A 25,385-nucleotide genomic window follows, 5' to 3' on the forward strand; every position below is an offset into this window, starting at 1 on the left:
AAGGGATTCAGATATCCAGATATCACTTAGGGCCCAATCCTATCCAATTTTCCAGCGCCAGTACAGCTGGGGCATGCGCTGCATCCTATGGTGAAGAGGCAGTCGCAGAGGCCTCCTCGAGGTATGGGAACATTTGTTCCTTACCTTGGGGCTGCATTGCAGCTTCACCGGTGCTGGAAAGTTGGATAGGATTGGGCCCTTAGACTGCAATCCTGTATGCACATACCTGGGACTAAGACCCCTGAACTCAGTAGGATTCTCCTCTGAGTCTGGGATTGCGCTGTTTATGGCCCCGCAGTATTGCTATGATGGCTAGCTTTCTGCTTGCACAGCACTCTTCCTCTGCCAAGCCTGCCTCCATCTACCTGCGTTTTCATTGAACAGAATGAGGGTTGGAAAGAGATCTCACCCCCCCCCCCCCAAACTGAGCTGCAGTTCTCCCTTCCCAGCACTGCAGCCTCTCTCCAGAGAGATGAAAAATGCAGAACAAAGCCATGGAGCAAATGCCAATCTATTAATGTTTATTTTAAAAGATTTATACCCTGCCTTTCTCAAAAAGGCAAGTCAATCTGGCTTCCAGCCAAAAATAACACAAAACACAGTAAAAATACAGGAACGGCAAGAACAGCCACCATTCCCACCCAAAGCCAGAAGACTGGCAGCCCAAATGCCCAATGGCAGCCTTGGCCTTGCACAGAACTCCACCACACAAGGGGAAGCCCTGCTGGGCCAGACCAAAGGCTCCTCTCCTCCACCATCCTGTTTCCCACAGGAAGCCCGCAAGCAGCAGAGGAAGGCAAACCTCTTTCTCTGGTATTCAGAGGGAGACTGCCCCTGAATCCGGAGTTTGTAAACAGCCAAGGCCAGCCCAAGACCCCGTGGCGCCTAACACAGCAGGCCAGATGCCGTTCCCCCCTTCACCTGGTAATGCCACAGCCTCTTCCCCCCTCCCCCCACTACCTGGATTGGAAAAGGAAGAGGGAGGCAAAGCCCACCATTCTCCGCTTCTCTTGTGCTCCATCCCCCCTTCTTTTTCCATTTCAGGGAGTGGAAGAAGGGGCAGTGGATGGAGGTGAATGCCCCATTATTCTGCTTCCCGATACAACCATCTCAGTTGACCTCATGCACGGATCAGCCTTGCAGATAGCCACCATATTAGACATCAGTAATAGACACCTGGCAGCAACTGTTACCCTTTTTTTTACCTATAATTTTTTTTAACCATACACAGGATTGACAGCAACTGTTACCCTGCTCATGCCTGATCTTGTCTGATCTTGGAAGCTAAGCAGGGTCAGGCCTGGTTAGTACCTGGATGGGAGACCGCCTGGGAATACCGGGTGCTGTAGGCTTATACCATAGTCTTTCGAGACTGAAGGGTGCCAACCAACCAAAAGACACCACATTCAATCCTATGCATTTCTTCTCAGAAGTAAGTCCTGTTATAGCCAGTAAGGACCTGATCCTATGCAGTGTATGCTGGCTCACCACCGGCGTGCACTATCGCAAACATGCTGTAAGGCACGTTTGTGGAACTTAGCACCAGTTGAGTGTCAGAGTTAACGCAATGCCAGCAGGCGCTGGGCTAGCACCGGGTGATAGCGGATGCTCAACTGCTTGGTGGTCGCCTGAACCGCCGGGCAATGTAGGTGTGGGCTTGCGGAGGGGCAGGGAGGAGGTGTTCCAGGGTGGGGGGAGGCAGGCAGAGGGCGGGGAGGAGGCGTGGTGGAGGGAGGGAGTGGGGCTCTACTAGATCCTGAGCTCCATGTCTGGCTGCACAGCCCAACATGGAGCTCTTAGATTCTGTGCCAGCTCAAGTGTTGCCGCAGAATTGAGTACATAACAGAACAGCCCCACTGGATCAGGCCAAAGGCCCATCTAGTTCAGCTTCCTGTATCTCACAGTGGCCCTCCAAATGCTTCAGGAAACACACAAGACAACAGACACAACAAACCTGCGTCCTGATGCCCTCCCCTGCATCTGGCAAACAGAGGCGGCCTACCTCTGCCTTGCACATACCTATCATGACTTGGAACCCGTGACGAACTTTTCCTCCAGAAATTTGTCCAATCCCCTCTTAAAGGCATCTAGGCAGAGGCAGCCCATTGTGGTGCTACATTCCTTACCCAGGGGGACAAATGTCCTCTTCTCCCTAGGAGCCGCTGGTGGCTGCCCCAGTTGCATACTGGATGCTGTGGCAGCCATTTTTGGAGCTGCTGCAGCCCCGTGCTTTTGTCTTTTGAGCTTTCAGAGTGCATTATTATGGAAAAAGTACATTGCTTTTCCACAGAAGTGCTGTTGCCTATTTTGCTGCTTGTTGTTGGCAACCTTCAGTCTCGAAAGACTCTGGTATCGCGCTCTGAAAGGTGGTTCTGGAACAGCGTCTAGTGTGGCTGGAAAGGCCGATTCGGGAGTGACAATCCCTTCCACACTGGGAGCAAGTGCAGTCTGTCCCTGGCCTGTCTCCCTGGCTATGGGCCTTCCTTCTTTGCCTCTTTGCCTCAGTCTGTTGGCCAAGTGTCTCTTCAAAATGGGAAATGCCATGCTGCACAGCCTGCCTCCAAGCGGGCCGCTCAGAGGCCAGGGTTTCCCACTTGTTGAGGTCCACTCCTAAAGCCTTCAGATCCCTCTTGCAGATGTCCTTTGTCCTTTGTTTTTGTCCAGAATTTTGTTGCTGCTGCTGTTAGTCTCCAACAATCTGCTTTTTTTTAAGGCTTGTTTGGATATGTTTGGTTTTTAAAATGAATTATTACCTTATGTATGTTATTTGATGTTAGTTTTTATTGGGTTGTTAGCAGCTTTGAGGAGCTGTTTGAAGTAGGAAAAAGCAGATGCGCGTGGCCTCTGTGGGGCTCAGAAAAGCCCCCCCCCCCAGAGGCAAGGGAAGCACAGCTCTCCTTGGCTCTGGAGGCTTGGGGGCAGGAGAATAGAGATCAATGATGGACCGTTGCGTTTGTGGCCTGTTGCTGGTTGGAATGTCACTAAGTGACGTTCACCTGTATTTGTATATTTATATATAATTTTGTCTATATAGTCTTACCAATAAACATGCTTCTTTTGCACTAGACAAATGGCAGCTGCAGCCAGGGATCAACCCCACCGCTACTGCCACCATCTTGGGGCAGCCTCTGCGCAGTGGCATAGCCAAAAGGGGTGCAAAGCACTAAGCTTTTCAGGGAGACACACACAAGTGGCCCCTCCCCCTCCCCTTCGGAGCCATTCCTGGTGGGAGAGCAAAATGGAGGCGTATGCCAGAATGGCTCCGGAGGGGAGACGCCGCTTGCATGCTGTGGAGAGGCTCCCTGCAAAACTAAGTGCTTTGCACCCCCTCTAGCTATGCCACCACCTCTTGGACACCCCCTCTGCAGCCAAGCACCTGTGGTCAGTCCCTTCCCCCAGCCACCCTCTTTTTACGCCACTGCATGGCAACTCAATCTGTGTGTATGGTTTTTGTCAGCCCCACTAGGAAGGCTGCCCTGTAAGCAGTGGAGAACTATTTAAAATACGAGGAAAGGTTGTGGCGTTTGGGGCTCTTCAGTCTGGAAAAAAGGCACCTGGGGGGGACGGGACATGATTGAGACATACAAAATATGCACGGGAAGGATAAAGAGGATAGAGAAATGCTCTTTACACTCTCACATAACGCCAGAACCAGGGGACATCCACTAAAATTGAGTGTTGGGACAGACAAAATATTTCTTTACTTGGTGTGTCATTAGCCTGTGGAACTCCCTGCCACCGGACGTGGTGATGGTAATGGATAGAGGGAGGCTTTTTTCCCTCTCACAGAACACCAGAACCAGGGGACATCTACTCAGATTGAGTGTTGGGAGAGTGAGGGCAGACAAAAGAAGATATTCCTTCCCCATTGTGGAGTTAGTCTGTGGAACTCCTTGCTGCAGGATGGGATACACACACACACACACCTTGTGGCAGTGTGCCCCCTGAGGCGCCTAGTGGGACCCTGTGAGACCCCGGAGGCTGCACTAGATGGGTGTCTAGCCTGTCCAGGGGGTTCTTCTTATGGTCTTATGTTAATTAGACCTGGGAACTCCCTGCCACAGGATGGCACATGTTGTGCCCTTGTGTGCCCCCTGAGGCATCCGGTGGGCCCCTGTGAAACCCAGGAGGCGGGACTAGCTGCCCCTGGGCCTGATCCAGCGGGGCTCTTCTGCTGTTCCTGTGTTAGCTCGTGGAACTCCCTGCCACAGGACGGCACAGAAACGCACGCGTTGCGGCCTTGCGTGCCCCTTGAGCCCAGGAGGCCGGAGCGGGCGAGCGGGCGGGGCCTGCCTCTGCCGGTGCCCGCGAGGAGGGCGCCTGCCTGCCTGCCCGCTCGCCCTTCGCGCCCTGCCGCGGGCCGGGTCTCCCGGCGCCCCCCCCCCCCGGCGGCCGGAGCGGAGGGGTTAAGCGAGGCGAGCGCGCTGCCCAGAAGGGCCGCCGAGGCGCCTTCCGTCCCGCTCCGCCCCCGGCCTGGCGCGAGCCGCGGCCCCTTCCCCGCGCGGGCGCGGCTCAGGCGGAGGCTGGAGGCGCGGCGGACGAGCGGTGAGTCGTGTCCCCCCCCGCTCCCGCTCGGGACTGCCGCTGCCCACCGGCCAAGCAGCCATGTGGGCCTGCGGGCAGGAGTGCGGCGCGGCGCCCGCTCCCCCCCCCCGGCCGCCACCGCCTGCCCCTGTGGGCGCCCCGCGGAGGGAAGCCCCGCAGGGGGCGTCGCCGGGCGGGGGCTGCCCCCTGGCTGTCTGCCCGGGGAGGGGTCTGGGGGTGCCCTACCCCCCAGTCAAGGCAGGGGCGTCTGCCACTGGGGGCTGCAGGTCTGGTGGCACAAGCTGGGGGGTGACAGGCTCCCTGCAAGCAGAAATCCAGGGTGGCAGGGGGCAGGCAGGGGCATCAGAAGAGCAGAAGTTGGACTGGAGGGGTTGATGGACCGTCTGTGGGGTGGGGGGTGACAGGCTCCCTGCAAGGAGAAACCCCGGGTGGCAGGGGGCAGGCAGGGGCATCAGAAGAGCCCCACCGGATCAGGCCAGAGGCCCACCTAGCCCAGCTTCCTGCATCTCACAGTGGCCCACCCGATGCCTCAGGGGGCACAAATGGCCGCAGCACGTGTGTGTCTGTGCCGTCCTGTGGCAGGGAGTTCCCAAGTCTAAAGACCCTAAGAAGAACCCCCTGGACGGGCTAGACACTTATCTAGTCCAGCCTCCGGGGCCTCACAGGTCTGACAGATGCCTCGGGGGCAGACAAGTCAATAAGAGACCTTCATCCTGGTGCCCCCCCCTTCCACCTGGCGTTCTGAGGCAGCCTTCTTCTAACATCAGGAGGCTGCGCTTACACATCATGGCTTGTAACCCATGACTGACTTTTTCTCCAGAAATCTGTCCAATCCCCCTTTTAAGGCATCCAGGCCAGATGCCATCACCACATCCTGTGGCAAGGAGTTCCACAGACCAACCACATGCTGAGTAAAGAAATATTTTATTCTGTCTGTCCTAACTCTCCCAACACTCCATTTTAGTGGATGTTCCTGGTTCTGGTGTTGTGTGAGAGGGAAAAGAGCATCTCTCTGTCCACTCTGCCCATTTTATGGATGGCTTTATATGTCTCAGTGATGTTCCCCCTCAGGCGCCTATACAGAAGTGCCCCAAACACTAGCCTTTCCTGATAAGGGAGGTTTCCCAGGCCAGACACAGTCCTGGAACGTGCTGGAATCCCTAGCATGTATTCACTGCTGAAACAGAGACGCCTGCGTTGGCTCGGTCATGTTGTGAGAATGGATGATGGCCGGATCCCAAAGGATCTCCTCTATGGAGAACTCGTGCAAGGAAAGCGCCCTACAGGTAGACCACAGCTGCGATACAAGGACATCTGCAAGAGGGATCTGAAGGCCTTAGGGATGGACCTCAACAAGTGGGAAACCCTGGCCTCTGAGCGGCCCGCTTGGAGGCAGGCTGTGCAGCATGGCCTTTCCCAGTTTGAAGAGACACTTTGCCAACAGTCTGAGGCTAAGAGGCAAAGAAGGAAGGCCCATAGCCAGGGAGACAGACCAGGGACAGACTGCACTTGCTCCCGGTGTGGAAGGGATTGTCACTCCCGAATCGGCCTTTTCAGCCACACTAGACGCTGTGCCAGAACCACCTTTCAGAGCGCGATACCATAGTCTTTCGAGACTGAAGGTTGCCAATACAGTACAGTAATCATTTTGGTCACTCTCCTCTGCACCTTTTCCATTTCCACTTTATCTTTTTTGAGATGTGGTGTCCGGAACTGGACGTAATACTCCAGGTATTCCACCAGCTTGTACAGTGGCATTATTATTATTATTTGAGATGTGGTGTCCAGAACTGGAGGGGATTGAATCTTCCTGCTGTGCTTTCCTATTCCCCCCCCCCCTTCTTCTGTGGGGAAGCATTCAAAAATGGCCTGCCCTAGCTGTGGTGGCACTGTCCACTCTACCACTGGCTGGATTCTTACCACCTCATTCTTCTGGGGGAGGAGACCAGGCTAATCTGCCCCAGCTGGTTGGTGTGAGATGGAAGTTGTGCACCAGACAAGGCAGCCCTTCTCCAGTGAACCTTGGGAGATATTCTGTCTGCTCTTTTATAACAACTGCCAAAAGCATTAGCATTGACTCATGGAATTCAGTGCCACAAGATGTGATGGTGGCCACTTTTAAAGCAGATGACCTTAAGAGCAATGGGTTAGTTCCTTTGGGGGGCAGGTCTCATCCATTACTATTAGTCACAACGGCTGCATGGAACTTCTAGGTTCAGGGGCAGATTTCCTTTGAATACCAGTTGCTCAGAAGCACAGCAGGAGAGGACGGTTGACCAAGATGATCTGCCTCAGTTTCCCTGAGGCCTCCCTCTGTCTGGCCAACGCTGGAAGCAAGAGGCTGGGCTCTGCAAACCTGTGATTGTCTTCTTTTTAAAACCTCTTTTATGTTTTTAAAAGTGTTTTTGCAGCTGCATTGTCTTTTTTATAGATGCTATTTAAATTTTGTATTGTGTTTTGATCTCTGAGAGCTGCCTTGCAGGTTCTTATTAGAAGATAGCCTATAAATATTTGTAATATATAAATCATAAGGCTGCAGCAGTTCTGAAGAACTGGTGAGAAAAAGGGAAAGGAAAGAACCTGTAATATAGTTCCAGGTTTCTGTTGTGAGTTGATCCCCTCAATCCTGATCACCCTCCCCTGTCAAAGCTGGGGAAGACAATAGTCTGACTCCGGGTAAAGCAGCTTCTGCCTTATCTGGAGAATAGGGCATGAATAATACATGCGCAACTGCCCGAGAGCCAGAATTAGCCGCAGCACTGCCCTGTGGGTGGTTTTGCTGTGGAACAATGTGTTTGCTTGACTGCTGTGTAGTATGTGAAGTGGCCCTCATGTGCTCCATGGCAGTGTGTGAGTCGCTACTGCATTTTATTTATTTACTGGCTTTAGTCGTGTGTATCTTGCTTTCTGCATGTTGTCTGTCTTCCTGCCAGAACCCCACATTCATGACTGGGGGCCCTCTTCCCCACTTCTTGCATCTGAGGACAGGCAGACAGTGCCTGTGGAAAGGGGATGTTCTTGGCCACTGTGCCCCCTTTATTGGATGCTGTCCCCAGAGAAGCTCACCGGGCACCAACTCTGATGCTTTTCTGGTGCCAGGTGATGCATTCTTATTTGCCCATCCTTTTCTACGTGTTTAGTGGCTGGTGCCAGTGGCTATTTTGCAGTTCTGTAGGATCATAAGAACATAACATAAGAACAGCCTCACTGGATCAGGCCATAGGCCCATCTAGTCCAGCTTCCTGTATCTCACAGCGGCCCACCAAATGCCCCAGGGAGCACACCAGATAACAAGAGACCTCATCCTGGTGCCCTCCCTTGCATCTGGCATTCTGACATAACCCATTTCTAAAATCAGGAGGTTGTGCATACACATCATGGCTTGTACCCCGTAATGGATTTTTCCTCCAGAAACTTGTCCAATCCTCTTTTAAAGGCGTCCAGGCCAGTCGCCATCACCACATCCTGTGGCAAAGAGTTCCACGGACCAACCACACGCTGAGTATTGTATCGTATTGCACTCTCTCAAAGTGCAACTTTTAAAAGCTGATTGTAGGGTTTTTATCATATGTTTTTATCTTTATTCTGGGAATGTACAGGCAGCTAGCCGATGTTCCAGATAGACAGATGAAATGTGCCTCAAGGTAGTGAACAAAGTCATAGAGCAATGAGTAACAAATAGGGACCCAGGTGGAGCTATCCAAGCTTCAAGAGAGGAAGTGAATGAGGAAGCTTCTATAGTATTTGCTTTCAAAAATAGGTACTCCTGCCTGCCTTTCTAGAAGATCCTCCTGCATTTGGGCTGGAGGTGGAAAGGGTTAAAGTAGCTCTGTGCAATGTGTAATTTTCCTTTATGGAACTCACCATCACAAGATATGGCATTGGCTGTTGATTTAAACATGGGGCAAATGCAGTGCTAGAGTGAACCATACGAGTACAAGTACAGGGCTGTGTGTTGCCTTGTTCAGTGCTCTTCCCATTTTGTTTTTACACCTCCTTGCAGGTAACACCACCTATACCAACAGCAAGAAGAATCCTACCAACCCTCTCTTTGCTGTGCAAGCTTGAACTCTTAGCAATTTTTTTTAACCATACACAGGATCGACAGCAACTGTTACCCTGCTCATGCCTGATCTTGTCTGATCTTGGAAGCTAAGCAGGGTCAGGCCTGGTTAGTACCTGGATGGGAGACCGCCTGGGAATACCGGGTGCTGTAGGCTTATACCATAGTCTTTCGAGACTGAAGGTTGCCAACCAACCAACCAACACAGGATTAAAAAATGTGACACCCCCCCTCCCACCTGCAATGTGGCCTTAGGGGTTTGACAGCTTCATGGTGGAGGAAGATAGGCCTGTCAATCGCTCTTAACCATCGTTAGTACTTCCATATTCTGAGGCAGCGTGCCTCTAAATTGGGAAGGAGGACAACATCCTCCTATGTGTGTTGCCTTCATGTTCTGCTTGTGACTTCCTGGAGGTAGCTGATTGGCCACTGCGGGAAACAGGGTGCTGGTGCCATGGCCCCTGTGTCTGGTGCAGCAGCACTTGTCTCCCGTTCTTTAAATAGTGGGTTGTCTCCTTTTTTATGTCTCTTTGCCAGAACTGACGTTGTGTTTCCAATTCAGGAGCTGAAGGCAGAAACCAAAATGGAGGAACAGGAGCCCGCTGGTTCCAAACCACAGGAGAGCGTGGAGGGGGGAGCAAGAGACCTTCGTGTTGCCCAGATTGGGGCCACGGGGGAGTTGGTGGAAGGGCCCGCACCACCCCAGCAGGTCAAGCGGGAGCCGGAAGAGCAGTGTTGGGAGACCCAGTTGCAGGACTTCCTGAAGACCATGCAGCCGCCTCGGCCAGGATGGAAGAGCCCACCGCCCCACTATCTGTCGGGAGAAGATACCAAATATTTCCAGGCCTCCTTCAAGAGAGGGGTCGACGGCAGCCCTTGGCCGAAAGTGGAGTGTGTGGCACAGACGATATCGAGCCACAGCGGGGAGGACAGCGAGGCCTATGAGAGCAGCCGGGACTCGCCTGTGAAAGTGAAGGAGGAGGTTCTGGACGAGGACCCCATCGGCTCAGAGGTGCGGCGCCAGCGCTTCAGGCTCTTCTGTTACGAGGAGGCCGAAGGGCCCCGAGAAGTTTGCAACAAGCTCTGGGAGCTTTGTCACCAGTGGCTGAGGCCAGAGACGCACAGCAAGGAGCAGATCCTGGAGTTCCTCATCCTGGAGCAGTTCCTGACCGTCCTGCCCCCAGAAATGCAGAGCTGGGTCAGGGAGCAGGAGCCAGAAACCTGCACTAGGGCCGTAGCCCTGGCAGAGCGGTTCCTGCAGGACTCTGAGGAGCCTGAACAAAAGGTAAGAGCCCCAGTAATCGGAACAATGGTCTTGGTTTTATTTCGTGTTGCCAAACCCTGCTCTTTTGTCAGATGATAATCAGAGTAGCTTAAGTAGCTGGTGTTCATAAGAACATAAGAACAGCCCTGCTGGATCAGGTCAGAGGCCCATCTAGTCCAGCTTCCAGTATCTCACAGCGGCCCACCAAATGCCCCTTGGGGGCACACCAGACAACAAGAGACCTGACCAGATAACAAGAGACCAGATAACAAGAGTTCAGTCAGTCTTCTCTTTTCATAGTTCGTTTTCTGTGATCTCAGGCTCTGGAAGTGCTGTTGGTTCACTGATAATCAGGGAATTATACCTATGAAAGGGCAGGAGTTTGCTGAGATTAACAAATATAGTGTGTGTAGCTGATGTTTGGGGACAAGCAACAAATCCCGGGATCAGAAACTGCCTTGTTCAGGTATGGCGGCTTAACGTTATGTAAGATTCCACAGAGTCACCAGGTTCAGCTGTAGTGAGAGTGGAAGTGTGGTTTCCCCCTTCAAGAAAGCTGTGGGCTCCCCCACCCTCTCCTTTGCACACAAGAAGAGAATAAGTGGTTTTTTTTATTTTATTTTCGTTTCATTCACAGTACATGTGATTATTGATAGTCATTAACCATGATAGCAAAGAGTGAATCCTCCATGTCCAGAGGCACTATACTTTTCAGCATCATCCACCAATGATGGACAGTTTTGCCTGACTTGGTTGCAGTGACAGGGCTACTGGGGTGAGGGGGCAGACTTTGGTCCAGGAATTGACATAATAACATAAGAAGAGCCCCACTGGATCAGGCCATAGGCCCGTCTAGTCCAGCTTCCTGTATCTTGCAGTGGCCCACCAAATGCCCCAGGGAGCACACAAGACAATCTCATCCTGGTGCCTTCCCTTGCATCTGGCATTCGGACATAGCCCATTTCTAAAATCAGGAGTTTGCACATACACATCATGGCTTGTAACCCATAAAGGTAGTTGTATTTGTAAGTATTTGTTGTGTTTGACAGTAGTTGTATTTGTAAGGTTCACACTACTGAAATTCTTCTTAGTACTTGAATGATTATTCTTTCTGTTTAGGTATCGGGAACCTTAGAGAAAGTGTTCAGTTCCCCCAAGTCAGATCATTCTCCACCAGAAATCCTGAAGATGCATCTCCCCCTGGATGACAAGCAGGAGGCGGACTGGGAGGCCACCTTGTCTGGTGAGGTTTCAGGTCCTTGGATTTTTGGGGGTCATATTTTTCTGGGGTCATAACATTGCAGTATCTTTTTGGGGCCTTGTTCTTGTGGAGGTAACAAACTTTTGTTGGGATGTACCATTTCAGACTGCAGGCAAAGGATCACGCAACTGAATACAGTAAGCTCTCAGTATCAGCAGGGAATCTGTTCCCTGACCCCCTGTGGATACTGAAACCAGTGGATAAGCGAATTTGCAGGTCTGAGCCATATCGGACCACAGGTTGCAACCAGAAGCGCTTTCCAGTTGCACCCAGGAGGTCAGGTGGAGCCCTCCACTGCAGATTCACAACCTGCAGTGAGTCAAATCCGTGGGTTTAGAACTCGCAGATAAAACGGGCCCAGCTGTCCTCCTCCATAATGGGGAGAGAAATCAAGTACATAGAACAGAAGCATGTGAGGGAGAAGACAAGGCTGGAATCCTTTTCCCAGGCTAGCATTCTGTGTGTAAGGAGTGTTTTTGTAAGGAGGTTAATTCAGGCAACAGATGAAAAGAAAATCTGTCTTCACATAATGCACGCGAACTGGTGAAGTTTAATGTATGTATATTTGTTTGAAGGCATTTATACCTTTTTGTTTTCAGAAATAGCCCGCCTTTCTGTTAAAAAAAAAAATCTAAGGCAGTTAATGTAAAGAATTAACAATAGTTATATACAACCATAAAGCAGTATAACAAATCACAGATGTTAAATGACATGGGGAACAAGATTGTACCCTGTGGTATGCCAGAGGCCAAGGTGATGAATAAGAGTCCCCCAATACGACTATTTGGGATCTTCGGTCAGGAGGGAGCAGAGCCCCCCAACCCCAATCCAGCCCATGGTCAATAGTGTCAAAAACTCGTGAGACATCCAGGAGGACCGAAAGGAATGTGCTCCACCTCTCTAGTCCCTGGCGAAGATCACCCACTCGGGCAGCCAGTGCTGTTTCTGTCCCAGAACAGGACCTGAGTTCAGATTTTAAGGGGTCTAGATAATCTGTTTCGACCCTGGATGACATTGCAAGATGTGTTGAGACTTGCTGGCTGAGATGATTTTAAGAGAGTATTACAGGTTGAGGGTCCCTTATCCAGATTGCTTGAGATGGGAAGGTGATTTCAGAGTAATTGCATAAATATAATGCTTGCTCTTTTGACTGTTGCCCATACATTGTCTGCTGGCATCTTTGCCATTTTTCAGCAGTGTCTGTACAGGGACACGCCACAGAACAGACCTTGCAGCTTGTGTTCTGCCCTGTACATGGGAATGAGCACAAGACCTTCTAGAGTTCACAAAGCAGAAAACAAATTTTGGACAAAAATGAATGGATTTTGGAATAGTCTGAATTTTGGATGTCTGGATAAAGGATAATCTACCTGTATTATTATTAATAATGTTTATATATTGCTTTTCAACAGTAGTTCACAAAGTGGTTTACAAAGAAATAAATCAATAAATTTATTGATCCCCAAAGGGCTTGAACTCTAAGAAAAAATACAGAAGAGACACCGGCAGCAACCACTGGGAAAGACGCCATGCTGGGTTGAAGAGGGACAGTTGCTAATTATGTCATCACTTTAAAAGGTGTCTCTTTGCCCAGGTTGCAAGGTTTATACATATTTGTGGTATTCAAAGAGCTCTACCAGTGCCTGTTAGACATGATAATTAAATGGAACCTCCATCTTCGGAAGCAGTGTCCCTGATTTTCAAGTGCTGAGGGGACACGTTTTTGCCATTATTACCGTTATATGTGTGTGTGGAAGAATAAGAGGGCAGGTTCCTGGCCGGAGGGTTTACAATCTAGATCGGGGGTGTCAAACTCATTTCATAGAGAGGGCCGAAGTTAGCATTCAGGGCACCTGCTGAGGGCCGAAGTTAGCATTCAGGGCACCTGCTGAGGGCCGGAAGTGACTTCATTAACCAGAAAGTGACATCATTAAGCAGCTGATAACCAGAAATCAGCACTTTGTTCTCAGTAACTGCATTAACTGCAAATGGCGGAAGAGAAAATACACAAATCTTGATCATATTTCAAGATAAGAGAGAGCCCAATTTTCATGTGGGCTGCTGTTTCAGCAGTAACAGCGCTGCTCAGCAGCTGAGAGCCTGAGGGCCTAATAAAAAGCTTCCGGGCGCCACATCCGGCCCCAGGCCTTATGTTTGACACCCCTGATCTGGATATTGGCAACTGTTAGAAGGGGGAGGAGACAGAAGTGGGACAAACCATGGAAGAACGTGCTGTTTCAATTACGCGCCTGATGATTAGTCACTATACAATGTAGAGACATGGGGGTTGCACCTTTAGACTTTATGCAAAGGATGGGTTTAAAGAAGGTTTCTGAAGGAAGCAAGACTGGAGACAAGAGGAGTGGCCTGTTACCTGCATACCCTGCCAGCAGGCTTCTTAGAAGTATGTGACTGGACAAGATGGGTCTGCCGGTTTTGTCTTATATTCTCTGGTCTTTGTTTCCACAGGCAATGAGCAAGTTCAAGACGATGAGGAAGAGGAGAACTTCCAGTCTGACCAAGTGGGTATTGGTGGAGTAGCCAAAGGGAAATGTTTTCAGGGTGCTGAAATGGAAGAGATGGCCAACAGTCACCCAGGACCGGAAAGTCACCAGGAAAACCACCCTGGGAAGGAAGGCGAGAGGGCTTCACGTGAAACCGCCTTCCAGGAGGGAAGCCACAGGCACACTGACTCAGGGGAAAGCTCCTGCCATAGCTTTGGTCACACGGACATGCCAGTACTGGTACCTGAGAAACCACACAAGTGCTCATTTTGCGAGGCCAGTTTCTATGAGCGAACACACTTGGTTATACACGAGAGAATCCACACTGGAGAGAAACCATATAAATGCTCAGTGTGTGAAACGTGGTTCTCTCACCCCTCTGAGCTTATGCGCCACGAGGAAACCCACATGCCAGAGAAGCCCCATAAATGCGCGGTCTGTGGCAAAAGCTTCAATCAGAAAGCATCCCTGATTACTCACGAGAGAACCCACACAGGGGAGAAGCCGTATGAATGCTCCGAGTGTGGGAAGAGCTTCAGTACCAGTTCCCAGCTCATTACCCATAAGAGAGTCCACACAGGTGAGAAACCCTACAGTTGCTCATACTGTGGCAAAAACTTCAACCAGAAAGCGTCCTTGATCACACACAAGAGAACCCACACAGGGGAGAAGCCGTATGAGTGCACACTGTGTGGGAAAAGCTTCAGCGCCTGCTCCCAGATTATCAATCATATCAGGGTTCACACAGGGGAGAAGCCCTATGAGTGCTTGGAGTGCGGGAAGCGCTTTGGGAGCAGCTCCCACCTCACAGATCACAAGAGAACCCACACAGGAGAGAAGCCCTACAAGTGCCCCGACTGTGGGAAGAACTTCAGCCGAAGTTCCAACCTCACCGCACATAGCAGGATACATACAGGAGAGAAGCCATATATATGCTCAGGTTGTGGCAAAAGCTTCAGGCAGAAAGCATCCCTGATTACACACAAGAGAACCCACACGGGGGAGAAGCCGTTTGAGTGCTCCGAGTGTGGGAAAAGTTTCATTTCCAGCTCTCGCCTCGTCAGTCATAAACGGGTACACACGGGAGAGAAACCCTACGAGTGCTTAGAGTGCGGGAAATGCTTCATTTCCAGCTCTCACCTTCTGAGTCATAAACGGGTGCACACGGGAGAGGAGCCATATAAGTGCTCATAGTGCGAGAGACGGTTGCATTATTTTGCTGCCCATCGACGTGCCGGCTCGTGAATACCCTGGCCGGGAATCCTGTATAGCAGGGATGACCAGCTTCTGTTAGGTCGAGGGCCATTTTCTTCTCCAGATGTAACGTTAAAATGTAGAATTGCTCTTACAATTTGAAAACATTTTTGATTGGGCCAGGTGCATTTCCTCTGAGGGCCCAAGCAAGCCACCATTGGCTGATCCTTACTTGTATACATTATACACCAGTGGGCGCATGCCCATGCTGTGGCACATATGATGTGATCCAGACCATGCATGGCAGCACATTTGGAGTGTGAGGCTGATCAGTGCAGTCTCTTTCTTCCACCCTCCCCAAACAGGCAGGAGGAGAGAGTGCCAATTGGGTGTATGTGCAAACCATGCCTGCGCCACATCAAACCTGTAGTGGGAACTGTGCATACTGGGCTAGTTGGACCAGTCACTGACTCTGTATGACACAGCTTCCTGTGCTCCCATGTGCCCACTGCATGTATGTGATTCCCAGCTGGTGACTTGTCCGAACCACCCCTGAGAAGCAAGAATTCCTGTACATAATAGCCACAGGTAGCTAAACAGGAAGGTGAGCCGTCAGGCTGTTAGGGCTTTCAATAGAGCAGTGTTTTTCAAACTGCCTACCTTCAGGGATCCTTTCCACATTAGCTGAGGAGACCCTGAGCAATTGCCACAGAATTCCAGCTTGTTGCAGAGGGTTCTGGGAAATGTTCAATGGCTCACAAATCATTTGCATGAGGCACTCACCAGGCCGGTTAGGCTTCACCGCCCTGGCTCACGGCGTCTATTGGGCCCCACTGCTGTGGGAGTTCTGAGCAATTGCAGCAGTGTATTGCAGAGGATTCTGAGGCATGTTCTGTGGCACACGTTCTACACGGGTCCCTGGCAGAGCCTCGCCATATCCTCACGGGAACAAAGAGGCACGGCCACGCATTTCAAGAGTAATGGAAGACCAGAGCACTGGGCCAGCTGCCTTTCTGAGAAGCTCTGCCATTACTGACCTTTTCTTAGAGGAATCCCCAAGAAACTTCTGTGGAAGGAAATTTCCTGGGACGGAGTTTGAAAACCGCTGTCGTAATGCAGTTCTCTAGCTGAAGCTAGTCGGTTTGTCCTCATTGCCACCTCACCCATGAAGGATGACCCTGTTCACAATGCCCTGAATGGCTGAGTGTGTAAACAGCAGCTTCCTTCCACCCTTCCCGTTTCTGCTCAGTGCATATCTGCGCCTGTGAATTTCTGCATGCTTCCTGCAGTGCCAGGGCCAGCCTTGCCCAGGCCTGGTTGGTCAAAGACGCATGTGTTGCAGAGAGGGAACAGCAGATGGCTTCCTTTCCCCCTCTTCCCAAATAACGAGGCCTAGACTAAGTGTCCTTCATCCTCTTGTAAGACCTGAGCCAAAGTGCATGCTGGATGCCAGCCTCCAGAACTTGTCCCCCATCTGAACAGCATTAAGCTGTCACTGCTCTCATACATCCACCTATTTGGTCTGGCGGGCTTTTGCCCCTTCGGCCTGTCTGTTTCCCACCACCTAGAAGGCAGGTCTGTATGACTGATTTTAAAAAAAATGAGTCTTGTGGCATCTTTTTATCTGTCTACACACATGCAAAGGCCAACTGAGAATAACACTTCATGCATCAGATGTGCTGTAGGTCTTGGAAATCGTACAATACATTTAAGTCTTTAAGATGCCACAAGATTCTTTGCTGTTCTTCCTGCAACAGACTGACATGACCCCTCCTTTGGAAGCTGTTACTACTGATTTAGGGCACAATCCTAACCAGGTCTACTCAGAAGTAAGTCCTATTTTGTTCAATGGGGCTTCCTCCCAGGAAAGTGTGGTTAGGATTGCAGCCTTAAACCCCTTTCAGAGCCATTGGAAGTGTGTTGCTGAGCTGAAGAAATGTAAAAATTGGTAGTTCTATGGAGATAGCCAAGGGATAGTGATTCTGAGCACAGTCCCATGCATGTCTACTCAGAAGTAAGACCCTTGTGCTCAGTGGAGCTGCCTTCCAGGAAAATGTATATAGTATGGCAGGCTACGAAAACTGCAGGTTGCAAGATTCATCAAGGGGAGAAGTGGGGACTACATAAGTAGGTTTCAAAGAGAGTAGATGTGTCTAAAGGACACTGCCCCTAAATATGGAGGTTCCCATTTTCATTATCACCATTAATAGCCAAGCCACTATTGATGTTTTAAGCCTAATAAGTCTAAAATGAAGTCCTCAGACCTATACCTGCAAATACACAGTGAACAGTATTTTTCTCCCTTTGTAGTAATCCTACAATGAGGGGAGGGGTTACCCAATTAAGTTGATGGGTTATAGATTCAGGATAAGTTCTTCACACAGTGTATAATTAGTCTGTGGAATTTGTTGCCACAAGCTGTGGTGATAGTCACTAGCTCGGATGGATTTAAAAGGGGATAGACAAGTTCACAGGGTGAGGCTGTCAACAGGTACTAACTATGACAGCTAAATAGAAACGGAGGCATATAGTGAGAGGCACTATAGCTCTGGATGTGAGTTGCTTGGGGAGCGGAGAGCTGTCACCTTCACGCTTGTCACCCTGCTTGTGGGCTTCCTGGAAGCATCTGACCGGCCACTGAAGGAAACAAGATACTAGTCTAGATGGGCCCTGTGTTCTTTGGTTACATTGTGTATGTGTGTGTATCAGAAAGTAAGCTGCAAAAGATAGTTTGAGAGTGAGCGAGTGTGAATGGATTGCAAAATCTGGTTTGTTGTGTGCGTTGATGAGAAAGGGGACACTAAGACCTGGTTCAGTCTTGCAAGTACTGGACTCTTGATGGTTGGCAACTAGATGTGTAAACCGACTCCATTGCAAAGCACAGGGTTTGAAGTGAAGAGAGGAAATATAAAAGTTCTGTCTGTGGTATTAGATATGCAACAAGTCCATATATACAGGTTGTCACTTGCTGCCTCCTTCAGTCATCAAGAAGTGAACACAAATGTGAACAAGCATTCTCACAAGTGTTTCCCCCAGAAAACTACAGGGAAGGGTGCATTTTGTGTGCAGGTTGTGCCTCATTATCCACTGGGGTTCCATTCCACATCCCTCAGCAGATGATAAAAACAAGTGGATACCAAATCAGTGGAAAAATAGCTCTAAAGGCCAACTACTGGGTTTCCTGCTCCATTGTAGCCTCAGAATGCATTGGGGTAGGTGCTTTTTCCCCTTGTTACAAGGCATTTGAAGGTGGTGTCAGAATTATATCAGAATGCCAGATGCAAGGGAGGGCACCAGGAGGCAGGTCTCTTGTTATCTGGTGTGCTCCCTGGGGCATTTGGTGGGCCGCTGTGAGATACAGGAAGCTGGACTAGATGGGCCTATGGCCTGATCCAGTGGGGCTGTTCTTATGTTCTTATGGTGAGATGTATCAGTGGATAATGAGGCCCAATGTATCTTTGAGAGCATAGCCAACCTGAGAAGAACTCGTTGGGGGTAGGAGAAGAAAAGGGTTGGCTGTGTTTTCACACTTCAGGATGTGAAGAATGACGTCTTTTCACATTTTTATACTGCTGTTCCTCCAGGGTGCTCAGAGCATTGCACATGTTTCCTTCCCTCCTTTTGTCCTCACAACAACCCTGTGAGGTGGGTTAGACTGAGAGATTGTGACTGGCCTAAGGGCAGCCAGAAAGCTTCATGGCTGAATGGGGACTTGAACTTCTTAGATCTTAGAATTAGATCTTAGATCTTCCAGGTCTAACTCTTGAATCACTACACCATCCTGGCTTATTGGGAAGATATTTATAGTGGAACTCACAGTGGAAGCTTGGTGGGAGGGAAGGGGGGAGATTGATGTGTATGGGGTGAAGAGGGGGGAGATTCTCTTAGCTCTTTTTTTTCCTCCATTGCCCAGATATGTTGTCTGCAAGCAGAGGGGGAAGACCTACAGGTTACACTGGGGGTATCTGGACATACACCCACCCACCCCTTTGCAGCCACGGAATTTGGCTGTCTCATTTCTGCGGGGTCTCTCGTCGGAACATGAGCCGGCAGGGGCTGTCTCCTCATCCACATTTCTTCGCACATATTTAGAATTGGCTGGTTGCTGTGGGACATTTGTAATAGAAATTAGTAATTTTAAAGTGACATATAAGAAAGGAGGCACGTCCGACACTGTAGTGAGGCAATATTTCCAGCATCTGTCCCATCTGTACCCCCTTCTTCCTCCGAGGAGCTTAGGGCAGCATACAAATAAATGATCCTGTTTTGTCCCAATAACCCTGTAAGACAGACTAGGGTAGGAGATGGCAGCTGCCCGTAAACTTCTGAGTAAGGGCGAAACTCAACGTAACAGGCAGCTGTGTTGATTTTACACATGCCTGCACTGTTGGCCCTCAAGGGTGGGGGGGTTGGGTCTACACTTTGGATGGGAAGGGGAGGCATGTTTGTTCCCCTCCCCCACTTATCATGTGAAGCAACAGCACCGAGGGAAGGGCAGGGCTTTAATTATTTGGTTGAAAACATTTATATCTTGCTTTTTGTGCCCTGCAAGACACAAGACCTGCTTTTGTATTCTGCAAGACCGCTTACAGCAGGGGTGCTCACACTTTTTTGGCTCGAGAGCTACTTTGAAACCCAGCAAGGCCCGGAGATCTACCAGGGGGGAAGGAAGCATCTGACAGACACCCCCTTTAATGTATGGAGCCCCTGCTGGAGTCTAGTCAGTTTCGTCAGTTTTGTTGCTGCATGCCTGAAGAGCAGCGAAAGTGTCAGTTTCAGTTTAGTGTCAGCTAAATATGTCAGTTTCGTCTAGTCACTAGACGAAACTGACATATTAACAGTTTGGAGAGACAGGGCTCCGCGATCTACTCATTTTGCCTCGCGATCTTCCTGTAGATCGCGATCCACCTATTGAGCACCCCTGGCTTACAGTAAGATAAAACAACAATCACAACAAGAAGCTAAAAAAGGGAGCGAAAGACAAAAGCCTGACACCACAACTGAAAAGCCTCACAACTAAACCACCCCGCCACCTCTGTTAAACATCACTCCCCCGCACCTGAATGAAAAAGCCTGCATTTTATTCTGTTTTAAACCATTTGGCTCCCTCCCCTCCAGTGCACTCCTTTTCATGTAAAAAATAACCTGCCACGCTTCCTTCCTGTGCAATGGAGCAGATTGAGGTGTGGACGAAAGGTGTGTGGCTGCCTCACCACATCTAGTCTAGCCTTCAGTTCCCTGGATGAAGGAAGAGTTGAGCCTCCCCAGTGTCGCCGCGGGGGCTGGGCTCCCCTGGTTCCAGTATTTCAGAACACCGCTTCACCCTGCACATATAGGAGGAAGAAGGGGTGGCGGAACAGAGTGGCTGCCTCTTGCGCGTAGGGAAGGCGGCTGCCTTGGGGCTCTGCTTGTGCTTCCAGACTGAAGTGTGCCTCGGTTGCTCTTTAGATATGATCCACTGACTTCCTCCCGCCGTCTTTGGCCTCCTCGCTTCTTCTTCAACTCCACCTTTTCGCGTCTTTCGGTATCCCTTGACGTGTTTGCATGCCTGCTCACGCGAAGAGGCATGGAGAGAGAGGTGAACACTGCTTCCTTCCCATGAATGTTTGTGAATCTGTAGTTGTAAATGCATTTATGAAAAGAAATCTTAAATTTTAATTTATGCGTATGCATTACTTGTAGATTTTACATTAAAACTTTTTTTTCCATTAATGTCTGTGTTTCAAGATCTCCTCTTTCCTGTGATCTCCGTTGGAAGTGAAAGGCAGAGCTTCCACTGAATTGCGCCCTGTGTGTTTGTCACTCTTGAACTTCTGCCTTGGCACAATTTAGCTTGTCTCATGAAATTACAGGAGGTTGGTTTTCACAAGTACATTAACCACAGGCATTAAACATGACTGTGCAAGTTGAAGGAACAGGAGGTGGCTTCCTTGTGAGACCTTGTTCTCGCTGAGCTGGCAAACCTATGTCTGGAATAGAATACTTCAGACTGTGGGTGGGAGCTCCCATGATCGAATGTTTCTCCATATCCAAACATGAAGAAATTCCTGCACACAGCAAACATTAGCGCATGTGGGGGAGGCTAAGCTAACCCTGGTCACTATTCTGTGTGGAAGAAATTCTTGTGCATGAGTGAGTCATGTGAGCCCCACCTGAAGTCTGCAATAGTTCAGCCCATCAGTAGGTTTACTTCCTTACAGGGCCAGTGCAAGACCTTCCAAGGAACGGCCAGTTCTGCTGCCCTTACTTGGTGGTGGTCCAATCCCTTTTCCCACTTGCTGGATTGAAAAAAGAAGAGGGGGACAGAGGGGAAGAGGAAGTGTGAAGGGGAGATGAGTAGTGGGATCATTAGAAAAGGTATTGAGAACAAAACGGCTAATATTATAATGCCGTTGTACAAATCTATGGTAAGGCAACACCTGGAATACTGTGTCCAGTTCTGGTCCCCACATCTCAAAAAAGACATAGTGGAAATGGAAAAGGTGCAAAAGAGAGCGACTAAGATGATTACGGGGCTGGGGCACCTTCCTTATGAGGAAAGGCTACGGCGTTTGGGCCTCTTCAGCCTAGAAAAGAGTCGCCTGAGGGGGGACATGATTGAGACATATACAGGAGATGGACAGAGTGATGCTCTTTACACTCTCACATAACACCAGAACCAGGGGACATCCACTAAAATGGAGTGTTGGGAGAGTTAGAACAGACAAGAGAAAATATTTCTTTACTCAGCATGTGATTGGTCTGTGGAACTCCTTGCCACAGGATGTGGTGATGGCATCTGGCCTGGACGCCTTTAAAAGGGGATTGGACAAGTTTCTGGAGGAAAAATCCATTACGGGTTACAAGCCATGATGTGTATGTGCAACCTCCTGATTTTAGAAATGGGCTATGTCAGAATGCCAGATGCAAAGGAGGGCACCAGGATGAGGTCTCTTGTTATCTGGTGTGCTCCCTGGGGCATTTGGTGGGCCGCTGTGAGATACAGGAAGCTGGACTAGATGGGCCTATGGCCTGATCCAGTGGGGCTGTTCTTATGTTCTTATGACCTGATGCCCAGAGTCAATCTCATTCTGGATACTAGCTGCTGGGCAGCGGAGGTGGGGGGATGGGGGCTGTCAGCTGCTGAGGATGGCTGTTACCTTCCTAAGCTGCCTATGGGCAGATCAGGATGTCCTGCTCAGGGCTTTGGTGACTGAACCAGAATTAGGACTCTGAAGTTGTTCTCAGTTCAGAGCCATGAGTAAAGGAGGTGTTGATGAGGTTACACCTAAATAAATGGTTTTAATCCTCTGTTTAATTTTTTGGTTACTCATCCACCACAAGGTAGGTAATTCTCACCAAAAGTGCACAAGGACTCCAATTCAAATCCTATACAGGATTTTCCTCACTTGGCTGCTTTGAGAAACTGAGAAGTAGCCCAAGCTTTGGAGGAAATGAGGAGGGGACACCTTTGGAAACAGAGTTGGAGTGACATGATGGCAGCTTGTTTGCCCAACCGCCTCAGAACAAGAGCTGTCAGGACATTTGACAATGTTCGTCACAAGCTGGGCACTCAAAGGAGAGATGGTGATCCAAGTGTACATCTGGCATGGCAGAAACAGTAACTTTCAGCAGTGTTTCTAAGGGTGACTTGGTTGCATTGAGTCAAGTGGATGGTGATTCCACTGATTTCCATTCTACATACAATCAAAGTCAGGCCCCCTGTTAGGCAGGAGTGTGATTAAATCCTTGGCTTTGAGGGTGGGGTGAATTCTGTGCTGTATCACTGCAGATGCAGTTCATGTGACAACATGCATATAAGAAGAGCCTTGCTGGATCAGACCAAGGGCCCATCTGCTCATATTGGCTCACCAGATGCCTCAGGGAGCGGTGGTATTCCTGCTGGGGTAAATACCCCAGGGCGCCATGCCTCCAGGGGTGGTGTCACCTACCTTCCCCCCCCCCGCCACCACCCCCTGTTCCCATGTGGAGACCTTCAGGGAGCTGGGGAAATTGTGCTCGGCCTCCCTACCCCTACAAAGTCCTGAGGCTTCCACTTTAAACCCCACTTCTGGCTTTTGGCTGAAAACCTGAAGTGGGATTTAAAGGCCCTCCAGAGGCCTCCAAAGGCCTTCTGAGGGCTGGGGAGGCCAGGCATGACCTCTCCAGTCTGCCAAAGGCCTTCAGAGGCCTTCAGAAGGCAAAAAAACCCAGAAGGAGCCATTTTTGACCTTCCGGAGACCTCAAAAGGCCGTTGGAGGGCTTGGGAGGTTGCGCATAATTTCTCCGGCCCTCTACAGTCCCATGGATAGGGGCAGGGGGCAGTGGCAGGAGGGAAGGAATGCGGTGCCACCCCTGGGGGCCTGGCACCCTGGTTTTCAGCTGAAAACCGGAAGGAGCAATTTTCAATCTTCCAGAGGGCTCAGAAGGCCTTGAGAGGGCTGGGGAGGTTGTGCATGATTTCCCCAGCTCTCCAAAGGCCCCTGAACAGTGGGGGGGAAGCACTCAGTGGGGGGTGGCACCCTGACGTCCTGGCCCTGGGTGGCACAGGGGCCAGGATTGCCAATGTCAAGGAGCACTCAAGACAACAAGATATCTGCGTCCTGTTGCCACTTCCTTGCACCTGGCATTCTGAGGAAGCCACCATGGCTTGTAACCTGTGCTGGATCTTTCCTCCATCAATCTGTCCAATCCCCTTTGAAAGGCATCCAGGCCAGACGCCTTTGCCACATCCTGTGGCAAGGAACAATGTCTTCAAGGGCTGCTGAAAAGAGGGCAGGAACACACATTGGAAATGATAACTCAGCCCCTCCCCTCCCCAAATCTGGTGCAGCCACTAGCAGCAAGGAGTTCATGAAATGACCTGCACTCTCTCAGTGATACTGTCAGACCAGAAACTAGAGGACCCAACTGCTGCCACTGATGTTGGGCGGGGGGGGGGGGGGAATGATCATGAACTTGTAGCTTTTTGTTTTTATGGCTACACCCTGTCTTATTCTGGATGTGCTCGAAGCTGTCACCCTGGGTACACCAAGCCGATTGGAAGGGAAAGCCCCTTGGCTGCTATGATGGTGTTCCGTGCAGAAAAAGGACCCTCTCGCCTCTGGAAGGTGGGTGCCTGCAGAGGAAAGGGCAGCCCTCCAAGGCAGCATGAGAGGGGAACATTGGCTGAGGGCCTGATATCATAAGATGACTCCCTCTGACCAGGCTAATTCTTGAATTCCCCGTAAAGGTGGCCATGGTGTCATCTAATGTGCCATCAGGGAGCAGACAGGGAGTGCCAGTGCAGGGCACAAGTCTGTTGCATCAGGGTCTCACTGGATGACCTTAGCTGTCTGGCAGACTCACACGGGGGTGGAGCAGGGACTCACATTCAGAGTGAGAATCCTGACCTCCATCACTTAGATCGTCCTTTCTTTGGACTTGTTTCTCTCAGCCTCCTCTTGGTCTCCCGAGCACACCTGTTTTCAACATCAGTTTCAGACATGGGAATAGTGGTATACCTGGGGGGGGGGCATCAAGGAGTGTCATGCCCCCTCCGGATATCTCTGCCGTCACGTCTATTTTTAGTGTATGGGTTCTGGGTAAAACAATTCATCGTGCCGGCATCAAGATACGTTGACACGTAAAGCTGATGCTTCTGATAGCTGGTGGCAATTTTTATACCGGCAGCTAAATGTGGCTGACTAGGTGAGGAGCTGGGATGGGAAGGCCAGGAAGTCTGGAGGTGTATGCCTTCATTTTGTTCCCACCACCTGGAATGGTTCCAAAGGGGAGCAGCTTCTTGCACTCCACAGTGAGGCTCCCTGCAAAACATAGTGCTTTGCACCCCCTCTAGCTATGCCACTGTGCTGAAGCATTATAGAAACCTCAGAGGGTGGAGGTTAAGTTCTTTTAAAATGGAGAAAAAAAAATAGGCAAGTATAAGTGAAAATTCAAGGGTATTTTTGTTTTTCTACCACAGAGGAACACAAACCTAAGAACAGATGAGTCCTGCAGGATCAGGCCAAAGAGCTATGTAACCCAGAATTCCTGTTTCCCAGAGTAGTACCAGATGATTGTAAGATACAATACAGGTATTTATATACCGCCTTTCTATGTCCTCAGATTTCTCCTCGAACTTTATTCAAGGCAATTTAAATCCCCGTAGGGATTTTTACAATTTGAAAGGTTCTATCTTTCAAGAAACCACAACAATCAGATGTTTCTTTCTTGATCTGCCCGCACATTCTGGCCTCCATCCTCCCACATTCAGAGCAGATGGAATAACTCGGCTCAGCTTGTCAGCTGCTTCAAGGTCGCACGGTGCCGGTGGCCTCCAACTGGCGACCTTCGGATATTATCTTCAGATGCCCTCAAGTGGTAAATGAATACTTGCCTCCTCCCAGTCATGCTCTCTGACTTCAAGAGAGTATTTGTTGGCACCCTGGCCTTGAGCCTGAAAGTTCCCAGTTTATTTACTTAGTATTTTTCTAGTTAGCTTTTCATCAGAGCCTACAATCCTGCTCATTACATTCCTAAATGTATGTTAACATGCAACGGGCATGTTAGAAACCGCAAAACAAAACAAGCCCA

General features: G+C 50.0%; 1 protein-coding gene and 1 pseudogene across 1 annotated transcript in view; both read left to right on the forward strand.

The window, feature by feature from the left end:
• Window positions 1-25,385, forward strand: part of LOC136640344 (zinc finger protein 271-like) — a 56,180-nt gene that overhangs the window by 5,517 nt on the left and 25,278 nt on the right. The window contains exons 2-4 of the mRNA XM_066615405.1: window positions 9,171-9,893; window positions 10,992-11,115; window positions 13,603-14,812. Of these exons, the coding sequence (XP_066471502.1) occupies window positions 9,171-9,893; window positions 10,992-11,115; window positions 13,603-14,812 (2,057 nt within the window). The remainder of the gene's footprint in view (window positions 1-9,170; window positions 9,894-10,991; window positions 11,116-13,602; window positions 14,813-25,385) is intronic.
• On the forward strand, window positions 8,646-8,765 carry LOC136642794 (5S ribosomal RNA; annotated as a pseudogene).

This window comes from Tiliqua scincoides, chromosome 2 (assembly GCF_035046505.1).
Source record: "Tiliqua scincoides isolate rTilSci1 chromosome 2, rTilSci1.hap2, whole genome shotgun sequence".
NCBI classification, from domain to species: Eukaryota; Metazoa; Chordata; class Lepidosauria; order Squamata; family Scincidae; genus Tiliqua; species Tiliqua scincoides.